The following is a 16615-nucleotide window of genomic DNA, read 5'->3' on the forward strand; positions in this document are numbered from 1 at the left end:
TATTGTCAGTATAGAAACCTGCTGCCTCTTAGAGCAGATATTAAGATGCAATACTATGGAGATTATATAGTTTATAAATAAGGACAATCTTGTGCAGATGATTAAAATGGTGAGAAGTGTGCTGGTGCTTTGCTCAGGTCTATGAAGATGTCGCGCATGGATTTGAGGGAATGGATTTCCTTTAGCACCGAGAGAAATATCTTTATTACAATTGGAATTTACAGAAAGCAGATCCAAGAGGTTTGAGTGTTGCTGTACTGGAAGTGTAACTTTTACTTGTTCTGTACATTTTGTTTGTTTTCACATTTGTGTGAAGATTTTGGGGTCAGAACCCAGCCATGAGACGGGTTAAGTGCCTAATGCTGAGCCTTAACGACTGAAACACCACAATAGTATCAACTGTCAATAACGGCAGAATTAAATTCAATATACTTTGCCGTTTTCAACAAATCATTGAAAAAATAAAATGTGCCAAGACAGCAATCATCAGAAATGAGTCTTTATTGATTATGTTAAAAAGGGAAAATAAGTTAAATTGTTCTTCTTTAAAATGAGCAGTCTAAATGTCGTGCCCAAGGTGTGCACGCTCTTCTGTGCACCCCACCATCCCATGTGTCTGACTGGTGATCAATATCTCTGGACCTTCTGGAGAGCAACACAGAAAAGACATTTGTTCATTCACACCAGTCAAACTAACATGCGATTTAATGATTAGATAAAAGTGAAGCTGAGGAATCTTATCTAGACTATCAGCTCAGTTAAAAACTGGTTCGAAAACCAGCCCTAAAAACAAAATTAATCTTTGGCCTTTAGTATCGACACTTTAAATAAGGCTTTATATGTATTCTGGCATGCAAACTGAACAACAAAGGAAACAATCTGCTAACCTGGAGTTGTAGGATAGATTAAGAGCAGAGTACAGCTCCGGAGTGCTGGGGGTTTGAACTCTGGCTCTTCCCTCATGCAATCCAGGAATGGCTGCGTTCCCTGACTCGGTGGATGATGGAGTGATGGGAAGACATCCAGATATATTGGTTGGCCCCGCACAAGAGAAATCTGGAGTCAGACACATTCATGTTGTTTAGGACATTTGGAATCAAATTGCTTTCCCCACATAAAAACATGAACCGTACTCACTGAGAGCAGAGCTCTCTCTGCTGCTGTTGTTTGGCGCTCCTTTGTAAAACAGAGGCGAGTCGCAAAGATACTGCTTCTTCACAAGAGAAGCCTTCTGCTGTTCAAAGTCACGGCGCTATAGATGCAAAAAACACAAAACAAATAAAGAAATACCCAGTGAAGAATGCGATTCATTCAATAATTTGAGCTTCTTGTATGAGGAAACGTACAAAAACATGCAACTGTACATCGTTAATCGCTGCTTTCCATTCTTCTTACCTCATGGCTCAGTCGAATGGCAGCTTCAGTGAACGCCTGCCGCTCCCTCTCAAAAGTCCTCCTCTGATGATCCAGCTCTGCCCAGCACATCTGAAGACGCTCCCACTCTTCCAAAAAGTAGGAATCTGACAGTTCAGGTGGGACAGGGGAAGCAAGGCTATCCTACAAGAAGCAAACAGATTGTGTCCATTGGTCGGGTCAAGTGGTCAAAATGACTTCCCATCGTCTTTTCTGAATCTCTTCCCATTGACCTTGATAGAAAACATCAAGTGGTTAAGGATAGGATGGAGAATTCAGCCTCACTTAGACTAAGCTGGGATGTAGGTCTGCAACACAGAAACTACAAATGTTCAGTAGATATTCCACAGACATCAGTTAGTATGACTGGATAAAAAGGACCGTATTGCTATAAAGGTTGTAGGACAGAATTTTTCTTCTTTTCTTTGACCTCGTGTACACGTCATAGGGTTAAAGAAAGACGGTAAATCCCAAGGATTTAGGATTAGCTACACAGCTATGATGTGGGTCTGCTATTCAGCAAAAGGTGCTTTAGATATTGCAACATTGTTACATGAAAATGTCATAACATATTAGATAATATAGAGAGATATTATAGCAGTCAGAATTGGCATCCTGTGCTGAAGGAGTTCATTGAGAAAGCACTGGAGCTCCTTTTTCTTGGTATTTAGAGAAATCAAACATCTCTTATCTTGGCTGCCACTCACACACTTCAGGCAAAGTTAGCATGGTTGCTAAGTACAATTGACTATTTAGGCAGGCCCCATTTCTGACCTTGGAGAGAGAGAGTTTAAAGTGTGCAAAATTGTGAGTCATACCTGCAGCAGTTGCTGTTGTAATCTCACAAGCTGCTGACTTGCCTGGAGTTCAGCTTCTAGTTGAGCCAGGAGCTTTTCGTGGTCAGTCCCAGCCGCCGTTTGACCTGCATACACAGTGAATTCCCTGCAGTTTCTCTGCCTCTGGTTTGGCAACAAGTGAAGACTCTTACAGATCCCTTTAAAAGACTTAATGTAGGCCTTTACCCTCAGACAGGACGTCACGCAGTTTCTTCTGCACCCGCCTCCAACTCTGAACAACTCCTCCGGTCACATGTTCACCAAGTGTCACCTCAGTTTGATCCAACTTTTTGTCTCCATCTTGGGCTACATCTACCGTCTCCGACAGAGACTGATACAAGAGGTTTATATAGTTGCTTAAATGAGTTGCATGGGTTCAGCTTTTTAAGTTTGATTACTCAAAATTCAGTTTTGATCTTTATTCTTACTCAACAGATTACCAGAATTGTAGAGGTACTTTCTTACTTTGCTCTTGGGGACTTCAAAACCAAGGTCATGAATAAACTTTAAATCTATATACAATAAGTCTTTGCTAAGATCCACAGATCCTGAACACAACTTATGTTAAAATATTCCATTTGTGATCATCCTTTTTGTGGACATTCCCAGGCGATACAATTTGTTTAGCGTCAGTGGCTCCATCCTGACCTGCTCCATGTCGACTCGGAGCGCGTGCAGCACAGTGGTGAGGCTGTGGCGCAGCTTCATCGCCTCTCTCAGCTCTGCTTCTCTGCGCTCCAGCATCAGACGCAGTGTTGCCTCTTCTCGTCTACAGGTTGGAGAAATCAGGCAAAGATTGATAAGAGGTAGAGAATCTGTGAAAACAAAATAAAGCACCAACTTACTTTGCTGTAGACTTGAGTGATTTGCTCATTTGTTCCTTTTTGCCTCTTCTTCCAGGAGGGAAGTTCAATACTTCTATCACTGGTTTGGAGAAAAAAAAAAAAGTCAGATAGATTTGAGGTGTGAGCAAAACCTGTGTGGATTCTTCTGTGCATTTGACAAAGTGAGTCCCACTGGGTGCTTTCTCCCTCTGTCTGTCAACCAGCTGTGACAGCTTCTCCCTCAGTCTGTTACTAAGCAACTCTCTACGCTTCAGCTCCGCCTCCTGCTGGTTACACTGCTGCTGCAAACGGGAGCCCTGACAGGAGGAAAGAGCTTTTTGAGAAGAGGAGGAAGAGATTCAGAAAGTGTTTTTTCCTCACATCCATGTGCTTACTTTGACTCGTTCACATCTTAACATGTCCTGCAGCCGGGCCACATGCTCATCCATCACTTTGAGCTGTTCCTGCAAGATACAAATGGAGTTTTCCCTAGAATTTGAAGTTCTAATCCATTTGGCTCAGTTAATTTTCTTTTTTTTTTTACTTACCCTGAGTGAATCTCCCTGATCTCTGTGCTCCTCCCTGTCAGTCCACCAGGAGGTGCTGGGAGGAGGTTTCTTCAAGGGGTTTGGATCCCTAAGCAGATGTGTGTCTGTAGCATTGTATACAGCCAATAAACACGGTAAAAAGGAGAAAAACATTTGAGAAGACATGTCTAAAAGGGTGAAAGTCTGAAGCTCTTGGATCTTGTATCTACATTTCAGGTAGAAATTCAGGCAATCACCTGAGTACTCTTGCAGTTCTTCAAATCTCCGCTGGCCAAACCAGGAAGCCATCTATGTCCTAACAGTTCAACTAACGGTATATGTGCTCATACCTTCCTGGTAACCACAATTACATAATCATTTACAAGTGTCTATACCTGAGCAGCTGAACCTCCTCATCTGGAAGCTGCTTCATTTATTTCCAGGTGATGGCACTTCTACTAATTATTCCCAGTGGACAACGGGTTGAGGTTTGAACTTCCTAATCAGGTTAACTTCCTCCTAATAGTCCACATTTAGTAACCACTTCTTGTTTAATGTGCTTTCTGAGAGTATTGCTGTAGAAAAACAAGCTATACCCAGACTGTGCATTTAGGTCAGCATATGATAACTCTTCTGCAGAGCTGATACAACGTTGAGTTGTAAAACTCACATCATACCAGTCTGTGACATCTGTGTCCTTTTCCCATGAAGCATAAATGAAGCAGATACGACATGCATTGCCATACTTATTTATTTTGTTTTCCTTACAAATATACTGTCTTCATCAGTTAAGATCATCTTCAGTCGACAGTTAACACAGTGATTCTGGTGATATTCTGCAGATATTTGACTTCACACATTTAAAAAAAAAAAAAGTCAAATTGTTTTTAAACAGACTAATTAAAGTGATTATTTCACTTTGCCATTTGCACAAAGAACCGATATTCAAAACCACATGCAGCATTTTCTCTGTGGGTGTGTTTCAAACAATCATCCAAAGTTAAAAGATACAGGTGGTAGAAGATTTGGTTGATTGGAGTTTGATTCCAGTGTGAAAAACAATTAATGCAACAAATCACTGCAGCACAATTTATTAAATACAAACAATATAGCAGGATTTCAACAGACATGAAAATAAAGTGAAAGACATCCAATTTTTTCTACCATTGTCCAAATAGTACAATAGACGTGACATGTACAGGCAAACAAATGAAACTTTAAAAGGCTTTTAAATACGTCTATATAGAGACAGGCTGGGATGGAAGGTTATTCAACAATCAGATTCCCCAAACCGACAGTTAGTCTGTACCATGTTGTAGTACCTCAAGGTAAAAATAACTAAATAATGTCTCAAATACATGAGTAGTTGAAGGCACCAGTGTAGCTACAAAGGTAACATGCTGTTCGTTGGCCATGTAGTTCAATTTTAATGTTATTTCTGTAGTGTTATATGGAGACACGAAATTAAACAGTGTATATAACATGTTTCTATTCCCGATTAGCACCTGGTTTAAATGTGTAGGTGATTATTCCAGCCAAAATAAAGGAGGAAACCAATAAATTGGGCTGAATCTCAGTGATTGGAAATGAACACGGTTTAAAATCTGTGGATTGAGCCTGGACATGCTGAACTCTGGGTAAACCAAGATTAATCATTAGTCACATTAGCGTTGAGAATGTCTTTTACTCATTTGTTGAACATGTAGAGTTTGGCCCTAGCTTAAGGTAACAGATGGGAGTTATTATACCATTAGTTTTTGGCAAACAAGTGGACACCCACACACCCCTCCCCCCCCCCAGCACCGTGTGCATCGTCCCAAAAGACACGCCGACAGATTTGTGATGACGTCATTCAGAGAAGAAGAAAGGCTTTGCAGACAAATTCAGAAATCCATGCTCCTCCGGCTGCTGACAAAAAAAAAAAAAAAAAGAGAGAAAATTAGATAAGACTGAGTGTTTATGGTTAAATCACAATTAGCTGCCTCAGTTGTGAAGTCATAAGCCCAGAGGCTCAACATCAGAGGGTCACTTTAACAGAGAAGATTTGATGTTATTGGTAACATTCTGAGTCTCCCTGCAATGAAAAGACAGAACATGTCTGTGAAAATGTATTTTCTTATTGTTCCATGCAGTGTGGCCATCACATACTCATATCCTCAACCTAAGCACAGCCAGCCAGAACAAGTCAAAATGTGTGTGTGTGTGTGCACTGTTAATGCTACAAATAACAAAACGTTATAACAGGAGAACCTCCACTTAATGAATGATCATCTGAACTAAGAGTAAGCCATTTGTACTGAGAAATATTTCCTGTTTTGGTTGCTGTGTTACGCAGCAATTTAAAACAAAAACCTATTTCCCCTTGGATTTAAGTGTAATAAAAAAAAAAAAAACAGACAACTTCAAAATGGTTGTGATTTAACAATTTTGCTGGAAAGAACATATGCTCAGGCTGTAATTTTAAGTGTGAACAGTTGATATAGGAGGGTAGAAAAGAAAGCTAATTTTTAAAGTCCCAGTAAAGCTAATTCAGAGATTTACATGAAAACAAACATGTGTTCAACAGTAGTTAAAAACATGTCAACATGTTAAAAGGATGAAAATTGTGGGTTGATTGTTGAACAGTTTTTCATCGTCTTTTTTTGCTCTGGAAATTTAGGGTACGTCAATACATTAGCCTCGGACTAGCAACTTGCCAGGTAACTGTTCTGCCTTCATTATGGAAATGCATCTTCACCAGAATTTGTAGAACTTTAAAAACATGGAAAAGCAGGGCCAGCGGAATATCGAGGAGGTTCGAGGGCAGCACACCTACTGAGATAACTGAAGTTTCAAGCTTCAGTCAGATGGATTATTCTGTGCAGACATACAATGTTACAGGATCACTCCCAACACCTGGCTCATTTTTCCCCTGACACTTTTACTGGAGACAGCAAGGATTAACGGATACACTGATACACTCCTGGAACCCAGCTTTAGTGCTTATGCTACATCGATGAATGTCTGCTGAATCCTCAGAGACTAAGACTTACCCGTTACAAGAACTGAGATCAATCAGTGTCTTAGGGCTGTGATCACCGCTCATTTTCCTGTGAATCTGAGACCTTGTTTTATTTGCTTAACTTTTTTAATCATTCATGTTTGGCTGGGTGGTCATGGACACATCTGTCTGGGATGTGAGAAACTCAGAACACAGATTTATTTCCGCTTTACTCAAACTTTAGGGAACTGGGACACAGTGAAGCTGTGATTAGTTGTGCTGCATACACATGCACTCCTATCCACTTTGCAGGACAATCGGGTAGGCATTGTAATTTTCATTTTCTAAATGCAGTGTGTCACATGGAGGCTCTGAAAGTGAAAGGAGCACAAACTAATGGATAAAATGTGACGCAATGAATCCATTTTACCAGTCTGAATGTAAACCAGCAGTTCTCTTTCTACCCAGTTGCGTAAGGCAGACTCCACTGGTTTAGTCACATATATTAAACATTTTTCTTCAGAAAGGCATGCTCGTCAGAAACTGTGGTATGCCCCAGCCTGCAGCTGAATGCCATTTGGTCATGAAGTAGTTGTTTACAGGATGGTCCCTGGGAGGAAATAAAAGTTACAAGATGTAAGTCAGAGTTAGCAGAGGTGACACAGGAATGCAGGGGTTTTCACAACAGCATGTCCCAGATCCTTCTTTAAGTTACAGAGCAGAACATTAATTTGGTGCCAAAAATAAACAATAATGACAAAATGAAAAAAAAAAAAAAAAACTTAATGACTTGCATTTTTCCTTGAAAAGAACCCCCCCAAAAATTTAAATTCATCAAAATGATCAAAATAGCTGCTCATTAATTTGATCTATTTTTGACAAAAACTTGGAAATTAGCTTTTACTGTAATTCAAAAATGTGATCAAGCTTCTATGTTAAAGAGCTGAAGCAGAATCACTTTTAAAGCAAGAAGTCAATTCTTAATCCAAGTTTAAGAATATGTATCTTTATGGTAAATAATCAGTTAAAACTTCAATGCTGGGATTTGTTGTTCTTTACTGTAAACCGATTATATCTGGGTAGTGTGTTGTTGCTCTTATGGAGAACACAATTTGCAGATTATTCAGCAATTAGAGTAATAACTTCTGCTCTTTCAAAGTTAACGATGAAAGCCACTTCTTACTTTCTAATATAGCGCTTTCCTCACAAGTTATTCTCGTATATATTTAAAAATGACTGATTGGATTTCCATATAAGGCTAAAATATTGGTCTAAAGCAGGGCTCTTAAGCTTCAGGCATTGATGTGAATCAGGTGTGTTGAAGCAGGGAAACAGCTAAAACCTGCAAGACAGTAGCCCTTGAGAGCTGGAATTTGAGATCCCTGGTCATATGCGATTGGAAATTCAACTAGTGTTAGTTTTCATCACTGAATACTCTGCCAGATTGTTTCTATATTTACACATGACTTATTGCACATGTAAAAGGTGAGATAATACTGACTTTTTGACATCACAATAAAGCTGTTTGCCATTATTTGAGCTGACCAATCATGGTGCCTCATTGTTACGTTTCTTTACAGCTACTTTTGTAGCCTAATTTCCATCACTGACATGACTAACTGCCCTTTGGTTAAGAGGCTGGACTTCTAATAGTCGGCGTATTACGTGTTGATTATTTTCCGTCATCATTAGAAGGATGTGTTTAGTTTCAGACTCAAACACCAGAGCTGCTGTGGATACAATAAGGTGTTAATGCTACTTATGTAAAACTAACAACAGAATAGAAACTACAACAACAAACAAAGTTTCAAGACAGCCCTAATAACAAGTGAGGTTTTCAGTGCGTCTTTAGTCTGAAATGCCGGACACTAAAGTCTGATGAATGTCACCTGTGTGATGAAACAAAAAGCTGCCCTACCTCAGAACAGTGAGCAGGACTTCGGGGGTCTGAAGGGATTATCACTGGAGGGGACTCCCATCAGAAGAGGGTCCTTGGAGGCATTTTGGATACAGAAGTTTCTCAGGTCAGCAGCAGCCTGGGACACCTGCAGAGACGCACGCACACAGAGAGCGTGCGTGGAAACGTGAACAACATTTGCCTGCAAACTCTACCACTGCTCAGTCTCTCATTTACCTACACAGGCTTAACTGGCTCTTTTTCTTTTGCATAACATTTGCAAGCAACGGAGCAACAAACTCACGGATGGGTGTGTCTACTAGGTTACTTTTTTCTAAGATAAGTTAACTAGTTTCCCTTCACAAATACCCAACGGAGAGTGGACACGTACAAACGGTATTTCTTCGAAGTAATTCCTAAAACAGACCAACTGACAGCCGTTACACACACAATGAAGCCATACATAGCTGAATCTCAGACGGACGGAGTACTCTGTGGTGTTTCAACAGTTTGTCTCCGCCATTCAACAGAAGTCTTCCGTGTTTGTGTGTCAGTGAGGGGTTCGTACCTTGATCCTCCTGATACTGGCCTCTAACCGGAGCTGCTTCACGGCCCTTTGAGCGATAATTAAGTTGTTGCTAGAGTTGTTGTTGGACATGACGACGGTTGTCACTATTATCCTTTATATAAGCAACCACAACGCAGCGGAAATGAGCCCAAACTGCCCTAACTCGATTGGGAAAGAACGTTCTCTGGTTATCCCGCCCCCTTCATGTTAAAAAGCCAACCTATTGGACCCCAATCCCGTCAATCAAAAAGTAAAGCTAAAACCACGCCCCTGAAAACATAGGCCATTATTATGAGTTTCCTAGAGAGCAGGGGTGTAAAGGCGTGACCTTCACGCACAGCATAGCGCCAATTTACCACTCATATTAGTTTGGCAGCACTTTAAATTAAATGGGAAATGCTGCGCTGACCACCAATACGACAAATTGTTGGAGATACTCTACAGACAAATGGGTTAGCCTTGAAACCTAGTAAAAGTTGTGCATATGTGAGGTGGTTGCTGCTCAAATGTATAGAGGAACAGCAACAAAGGAGAAGCGAGGGGCCCCAAATAAAGATTAGAACATCAAAAGTGACAGTGGTCAGCTCAAATCTTTTCTATCTGGCAGTTACGAAATTGTAACAGGCTGAGTTGTAATGGAAAATGTTTTGTTTTTTTCGCTTTTTTTGTGTCTACAAGGCAGAAGAACTGTTAAATGTTCAGATTTAATTGCATGGGAAATTAGCTCGCTACTGCACCCACTTGGGAGCTAATTGGCTCCCAGTGAACTTGGCCGGGTGCATTAAGGCATGGCCTGGCCTGCTTTGTTTGGCTGTCTGGGATGCCTGGACCTCTCGGTGTTGGGGTGAGGCCTCTGCCGGGGGTTTGGGGTGGTGCTCAGACTCGTGGGGGCCTGGGTCCTGCGCTCGACCCATACTTTAGTGGCCTGGGCCAGGCAGGGCCTGTGGGCTGTAGCCCCTGGATCCCGGGGGCCTCTGCCCTATGGCTGTGGAGGCTCTGTTAAGAGGAAGGTCCCTTCGCACCCATAACTAAGAACAGTTCATGTAAAACCTGTACCATCTATTTTGCATGTTAATGCTCGTGCACACACACACACAGACACACATTCATTCACCCAGTTACATGCTTATCATGCAGTTTCTGTGTCATTCTGTGGTTTCAAACCAGTAGTATCCACAGCTGTGTTCCATGTACTTGCTGCTGGTGTTGTTGCTGCTTGTAATTTTTTTTCTGTTTATCTACCTGCAGGTGTTCCTGAGAATTATTCACCTGGTTTCCCACGAGACACCATAGGACATTTTCTGTTTAGTCTTTCTACAGATGTAGTTGTCTGGTTTCCCTTTCTTTATCTTTGCTCTCCCTCGTCTCTTGTCCCTCCTGTCCGGTTCTGTATGAATATGCATAAAGTATCTTATCAAATAAATAGATAAGCAATACTTTGGCATCATCTCAAGCTTTATATTCATAAAGCTTCCCTAGGCAAAGAAAATGTGTTTGGCATAACCCAATATTCAGATTACAGTTCTGCCTGGACAGGACCAGGTAAAAACTAAAATTTGATTTCTGCTTCCAATGAAAAATTGGGTTAACAAGTCATAAATTGCTCAAAGTCTAGAAGTTTGTCCTCAGCTTTGTTTAACAATGTCGATATCCACCCTACTAAGTAAATTAATAAAATAAAATCAGGTGTCACAAGAGCTATCATGAACAAAATCAGCCATTAATGCCACGTCTGGTTTTTTTAAGAACCATTCCCAACTAGTTGCTAGATGGAGCTGTAGAGCTATTTTTCAAGCAGTGTGACAAAGCATCAGTGCATCTGTGTATGGATGGGTTAATAGAGAAGTTAATAAGACCTTTCTTTTCCTTCTGGCAGTACTAATGATATTCAGAGCACCTTGAGATGCATCATCCATCCTCCAATGAAACTTTTTTAGAGTATTCACATATTAATGTATCTGAATGTCATATTGGAAAATGTAACTGTCAGCAACAATTATCCTTTTTATACAATTGTCTATTTCTAAGACAATAAAGACAGAGTCAAAAGATTGCCACCATTTTAGTATTTATTCTCTTTTTGCAAAGGTAAGATTGATATATAAGATAACAAAGCAAACTGACTCAAACTCAAAATAAGAGTGAAGAGTAACACTTAACTTTCACACGGTTGCTTTGAGACATCATGCAATTTGATTCCAGCTTTAATTATTTTCTCTCTTAAGAAATACACATATCATCAAAAATAACATCTTCAATCTAAATGATATTACAAAAATGTCTTTGTTTATGTAACTGGTACCAAATCTCTGCGATGTGTTTAAGGCTTGGAAGGATGGCGATCCCACTGCTGCTCTTCGAAGGTCTTTATTTTCCTCAACCTTTCATTTCCTTTCCTCACCAAACTTTCCTCACTTTCCTCATCGAACATCACAAAAAAGAAGCCATTACAATGACGCAAACATTAACACGAATAAGTAAAACATGGAACATACCTGATGAAATAAAATGCTAAATATAAAGGACAAAATGTTTCCTCGCCGGACATCGCAAAAAAGAGGCAAAGTTTAGGCAGGACAGTGTCTTTCATAGCGCATGTTGCTCCCCCATAAAAAAATGTACAGAAACAGAAAAGAAAAGAAAAGTTCCACCTGAGTAGTCTTATAAATGTCAGGTTAAAAACATAATCATTTTGTGGAATTATAAAAAACCCAAATAAACCCTCGTTACATTTAGTGTATTTGCATGATCGGAGCTTGTGTTCACTTGCCCCCTGAAAAGACAAAAAAAAAAGAGAGAGACAAAACGTGGTCACTGACTCTGTTGAGATGTTGGCTTTAAAACAAGACTAAAACTCGTACTCACAGGTTATCGGTCCAACAGTGATGGACTTGATGGCTGCAGAGCTAACAGAACGAGACCTCCTGCTGTGACAAGCCTGTGAAGTGGGAGATGGTGGAAAGACCATAAACACCAGATGTTAAGCAGCGCTGTATATAAACCATAAACCATAAAGTGAAAAGTTTTATCTTACTGGGACACAGTTGGAGCTCCTCTGGTCACATAGAGTGAGGCTGCAGTGAAGATAAGTGTCTCTGTATTCATCCTGAAGGAGGAACAAAAGAGCAGTGAAACGAGCCCTGAGAGATGAGCCACTTTCAACCACTGACACCTGTTGGCGGTCCGTGGGACACCTGTCAGGGAGGATAGAGGAGAACATCAGGGTTGTACACATCACTTAATCCCATAAAGCATCTGCTCAGAGTCAGGAGGTACACATACTTGTTCTGGATCAGAGGGTATCGCATGAGAGATTCAGGGTTTGATGAGTGAGTGGCGAAGCAGTGCTCCAGAACAACTGCAAAGTTTTGGTCTCTCTCCTCTACAGAGACACCAACGTACAACGGTGAGCCCACAGGGAGGGAGACCCGGCCTGGTGGATAAGCCTGTGAGTAGTTGGAGTTGCGGTATAGAGACATGAAGGCTCTAGCTTTTGCTCCTGAGCTTGAAATGCCATCCTCCAAGCTGTCAAGAAAATGTGCTGTTTTGACATTTTGACAACCAAATCGGGTTTTCAGAGTTATTGCTTTTGTTTTAATCATTTATCATTCAAGAAAGCTCTGCATATTTTTGTTTGGACACATGGTCCTGCAACCGCTGGACAAGAGAGGGGGGTTCTTTAAAAGGGTAGTCGTCCATGCATTCATGTTACACCTTCATATGGTAACAGTTACGTTCAGCAAAAGGCAACTTACCCCAGAAATGGTCTGATAGCCACATTCAGGCTGGCGTCTGTGTCCAGAGGATAAGCACAAGAGAAGGGAAGACTCAGAGGAAGGGCAAAGGATGCATTGCCTCCTGGGTAGATGAATAAACTGTTGGCATAGATGGCATGTGTGCGGTTGGTCTGAAAGACAGATGATTAAACCATCAGATCAGCTTGTGAGGGTGCACTGTACACAGCAATTGTTTAGGAAACTGGATTTATAGAATAATTTCTCTTTGATAGTTTTTACGAGTCAGGCCATCTTGGAGGATAAAAGGGAAGAATATATTTTCTGTTTTCTGGACAAACAACACATTCTGGATTAAAGTGATGATGAAAAGATGTACAGGTAACAATCCAAATGTGACAGTTTGTTTGACAGGAATGAGTGACACCAATTAGAAGCTTAACAATCATTGTCGGAGACAGTTCAACCACTGCAAGGCTGTGCATTAGAGAGGATGCAAAAATGTGCCTGTGAGCACTTTCAGAGGAAAAGAAAGAAAGAAAAACAAATGCAGTCAAGTTTTTACCGTCATCATGTTTCCACAGGCACCTGCTTGAGCCTCCACTTCATACCAAACAATGTCATCAGACACTCTGATCCAGGAACAGTTGCGGGAAGCCAAGTTGCCAGAAAATGGGTCCAAACCAGAGGATGCCATACTAGCAATATGCAGTCCTACTTGGAGGGTATCACGGCCACAGATTAGCTCCGAAATGAGAGGTGGAGGATGTTGGACTGGAAAAAGAAAAAATGAAGAGAAAATGAAGGATAGGTGATGAGAGAGACAAATATCAAATGGAACAAAGATGAGAACCACCATAAACATTCATCTCCGTGAACTGTGATTGAACAGTGTTACAGAATTCAAGTCATAGAAATAAACTTACATTCACATACAACACTGGCATCCTCAAAATGGTTACAGTTGTGGACCCCAAACGATGAGTGACGGCAGTCTGTTATTGATGATTCGTGTCCAAAACATCTGACATTATCCAACCAGATGGGATCTCTGCCTTGTCCAAAAGCTGCAGATAGTGGCGCTGAACTAGCTCTTCCACAGCCCAGCTGTCTGCACACCACATTGGCATCATTTATCTCCCAGAAATCGTCACAAACCGTCCCCCACTTCCCAAGGTGGAAGATCTCCACTCTGCCAGAGCAGGAGTTGTCTCCATTGGCCAGGCGGACCTGCCCCTCAACGTCTGTGCTGTTGTCCGCTGTTGTTGTGGCAGAGCTAGTAACAGTGGGCTCTGGTGTTGGATTTGATGTGGTCGAAGAAACTTCAGGATCTCCTCCGTTTACCTCTGTTCACAGTGAAACCAGCATTTAAATTATGCAACAGAAATGAAAAACTTTGTCTTTGAATTTAACTTTAAGATTGTGCAGACATTAGTATGTTTCCTGAAATAAAAGGATTTGATGAGAAAAATATATTTTTTCTAAAAGCATAAGATATGTGAGATGGACCAATACCTGTACAGTATGCAAGATGGCAGCTGGATGGTTTCTGAAGTTTGTAGACGTAGTATTGTCCATAACAGAGTTTGACATTAATGGTGTGTGTGCTAAAATAACAACAGGAGCTTGCCCAAGCGCTACACACGGTACGACTCACAATTCTATCTGATAGTGTGGGGTGAGGTTCTCTGATCCACAGGGGAGCATGGGTTCCACACCTGTTTACTGCTACACATCTGTCTGGAATTTTAGCACTGGTGTTTCCCAGAAACATGCGATACCAGCCCTGCCAGTTAACATAATTATCACAGTGTACAACATTATTGTTTGGGTTATTTGTTGAACGCCAGTCATCATTTAGTGGAGTGTAGTGCTCACAGGGATCAGCACACTGGGCAGTGCCATTGTAGCTGATGCAGTCCATGCCTGAAGGACAGACTATGTTTTCACAGCTGATCAGGACAGAGTTCCCTGTGAAAAATATTGTGATGTGATGTCACATCATGACATGTCAGATCTACTAAATCTGTCTGATTCAAGAATATCTTTGTAGTAAGTCGGTGTTTCTAATTTAATTTGTCACCTGTCAGCATCTTCAGTCAAAGAAATGGCTTACCTGAGGTGCCTCTCATAAAAATATGCAAAAGGAGCAAAAACATCCCCTGACGCAGTCCCATTATGGACCCCATCTAAAACACAAAGTAGCAGACAAAGGCAAGTGTTGAGAGGAGAAAAAAAATGCTGTATTTCGCGACATACAAATCATTATTTTTCTGGTTTCTGTACTTACGCTGGAGACTGAGAGCCAAAGATCCTGTGGAATAAACTGAAGAGCTCAAGAGTTTGATGAATTTATAGGCTGGTTTCTGTATGCAAATGACAAGCGGGAGGGATCAATCTTTCAGTTTGACAGGAGGAACAAAAAATAGCAACTTGTACCACACCACATTCTTTAATTTAATTAAACTTTAATTATGTGATAGTAGTTTTCCATACATGACATGCTTGCCAAACGCTTCTGTTGGAAATATCATCTGTACTATTTTCAACCTTTCCTTGATTGAACACCTTTTGTGTTTTGAACGGTCGTCTCGCTGCGTGATTCAGTCCACAGTGAGACTTATTGGCATTTCCCTTTGAGAGTTCGAAGGTATAATTCATTGTTCCATCATTAACCACAAGCCACCCTTGACCAGAAAAACAGACTCAAAGCATGATATTCCCATCACCGTGTTTTCACAGATACTTTTAGATTATCATGTTTGAAAGCAGTGTTTTCTTTCTCCACACAGGATGCTTTTTATTTGAACATAAAAGTAAAATTTTGATCTCATCCATCTATGTTATTTTTCTGACATCCTCCTGGTTTTTGTCCATGCGATGGATATCTCAAATTGAGGAGGACGGCTATAGTCCTGAATTTCCTCTATTTGCACCCAATCTGTCTAACTATGGATTGGTCCACTCACTTTGACCTGCTGATCTCTCTCATCTGCTACATTAAAGCTATTGGATTGCAAGTGTTTTTGAATTTCTGTTCTTATTGCCGCACTGTCTGGCATATCTTTAAACTCAACATTTTCATTTATGTTTCAATATTCAAATGTAAATCACTAACTCCATTCTGTTGTACACTGTTGTAACTGGTGTCTCTGAAATTGTCCTTAGGAGTGAGTGTGAGAGTGTGTGGTTGTTTGTCTCGTTTGTCTCTGTGTGTCCCTGTGATGGACTGGCGACTTGTCCAGGGTGTACCCGGCCTCTCGCCCAATGACCGCTGGGATAGGCTCCAGCCCCCTTACGACACGACCGACAATTTAAGTGGGTATAGAAAATGGATGAATGGATGGATGGACATTTCAATATAAAACTGCAAACCTCCTCTGTGAAGTCCCTACCACTGCAGAATCCACTCTCAGGCCCGGAAATGCAAGGGATACATTTCAAAATAAAATCCCGAATACACTTTCGGTTGAATCGTTTTCCTCACAAATTAATTAATTAGTAAACAATATGACATACAATCTATCAATTCCCAGTCTATTGTATATGTTGTTTTTATTTGTGTTGTAAACTTTTGTTTGGTCAGTGGACACATTTTCTCTTAAGCTCATATTCATAAGCCAACATCTCATAAGATGTCATAGGCCAATACATTTTTATAGTACTTCACTGCCGTTTCATTATCATTTTGTTTTGACTTTATTACTGTACTCTTTTTCAATATATTTATTTCAGTTAGTTTTTCTGTTGTATTATTCTGTATTTTTATTCTTAACCACCATAAATTTCATGTTTGGTTCTATGTCTATGCTAATTATGTTCTTATGCTGCTGGAA

General features: G+C 40.6%; 3 protein-coding genes across 5 annotated transcripts; all 3 read right to left on the bottom strand.

The window, feature by feature from the left end:
• Positions 1-545: 545 nt before the first annotated feature.
• Positions 546-3920, bottom strand: LOC140305427 (afadin- and alpha-actinin-binding protein). Of its 2 annotated transcripts, XM_072384307.1 has the most exons (12): positions 3858-3920; positions 3622-3725; positions 3469-3537; positions 3267-3390; positions 3095-3173; positions 2898-3018; positions 2436-2580; positions 2232-2335; positions 1396-1557; positions 1138-1252; positions 888-1056; positions 546-645 (listed from the first exon to the last, which is right to left on the bottom strand). In XM_072384307.1, exons 1-12 carry the CDS (start codon positions 3907-3909, stop codon positions 546-548), a joined length of 1344 nt encoding a protein of 447 aa, XP_072240408.1. In that variant the 5' UTR covers positions 3910-3920. The 2 variants fall into 2 exon arrangements, with proteins under 2 accessions (XP_072240408.1, XP_072240407.1); XM_072384306.1 differs by having other exon boundaries at positions 3095-3390.
• A 413-nt stretch (positions 3921-4333) lies between these two features.
• LOC140305428 (guanine nucleotide-binding protein G(I)/G(S)/G(O) subunit gamma-10) lies at positions 4334-9238 on the bottom strand. 2 transcript variants are annotated; one of them, XM_072384309.1, is made up of 3 exons: positions 9046-9238; positions 8499-8625; positions 4334-5505 (listed from the first exon to the last, which is right to left on the bottom strand). In XM_072384309.1, the coding sequence occupies exons 1-2, from the start codon at positions 9133-9135 to the stop codon at positions 8500-8502; spliced, it is 216 nt and encodes a 71-aa protein (XP_072240410.1). In that variant the 5' UTR covers positions 9136-9238; the 3' UTR covers positions 4334-5505; position 8499. The 2 variants fall into 2 exon arrangements, with proteins under 2 accessions (XP_072240410.1, XP_072240409.1); XM_072384308.1 differs by having other exon boundaries at positions 4334-5508; positions 9046-9236.
• Positions 9239-11776: 2538 nt separating this feature from the next.
• On the bottom strand, positions 11777-14742 carry LOC140304966 (pancreatic secretory granule membrane major glycoprotein GP2-like). The gene is made up of 8 exons (XM_072383755.1): positions 14295-14742; positions 13706-14125; positions 13345-13553; positions 12801-12952; positions 12328-12570; positions 12080-12239; positions 11911-11983; positions 11777-11818 (listed from the first exon to the last, which is right to left on the bottom strand). The coding sequence occupies exons 1-8, from the start codon at positions 14701-14703 to the stop codon at positions 11808-11810; spliced, it is 1677 nt and encodes a 558-aa protein (XP_072239856.1). The 5' UTR covers positions 14704-14742; the 3' UTR covers positions 11777-11807.
• Positions 14743-16615: the final 1873 nt, after the last annotated feature.

Source organism: Leuresthes tenuis, unplaced genomic scaffold (genome assembly GCF_036924035.1).
Source record: "Leuresthes tenuis unplaced genomic scaffold, fLeuTen1.0.hap1 SCAF_4, whole genome shotgun sequence".
NCBI classification, from domain to species: Eukaryota; Metazoa; Chordata; class Actinopteri; order Atheriniformes; family Atherinopsidae; genus Leuresthes; species Leuresthes tenuis.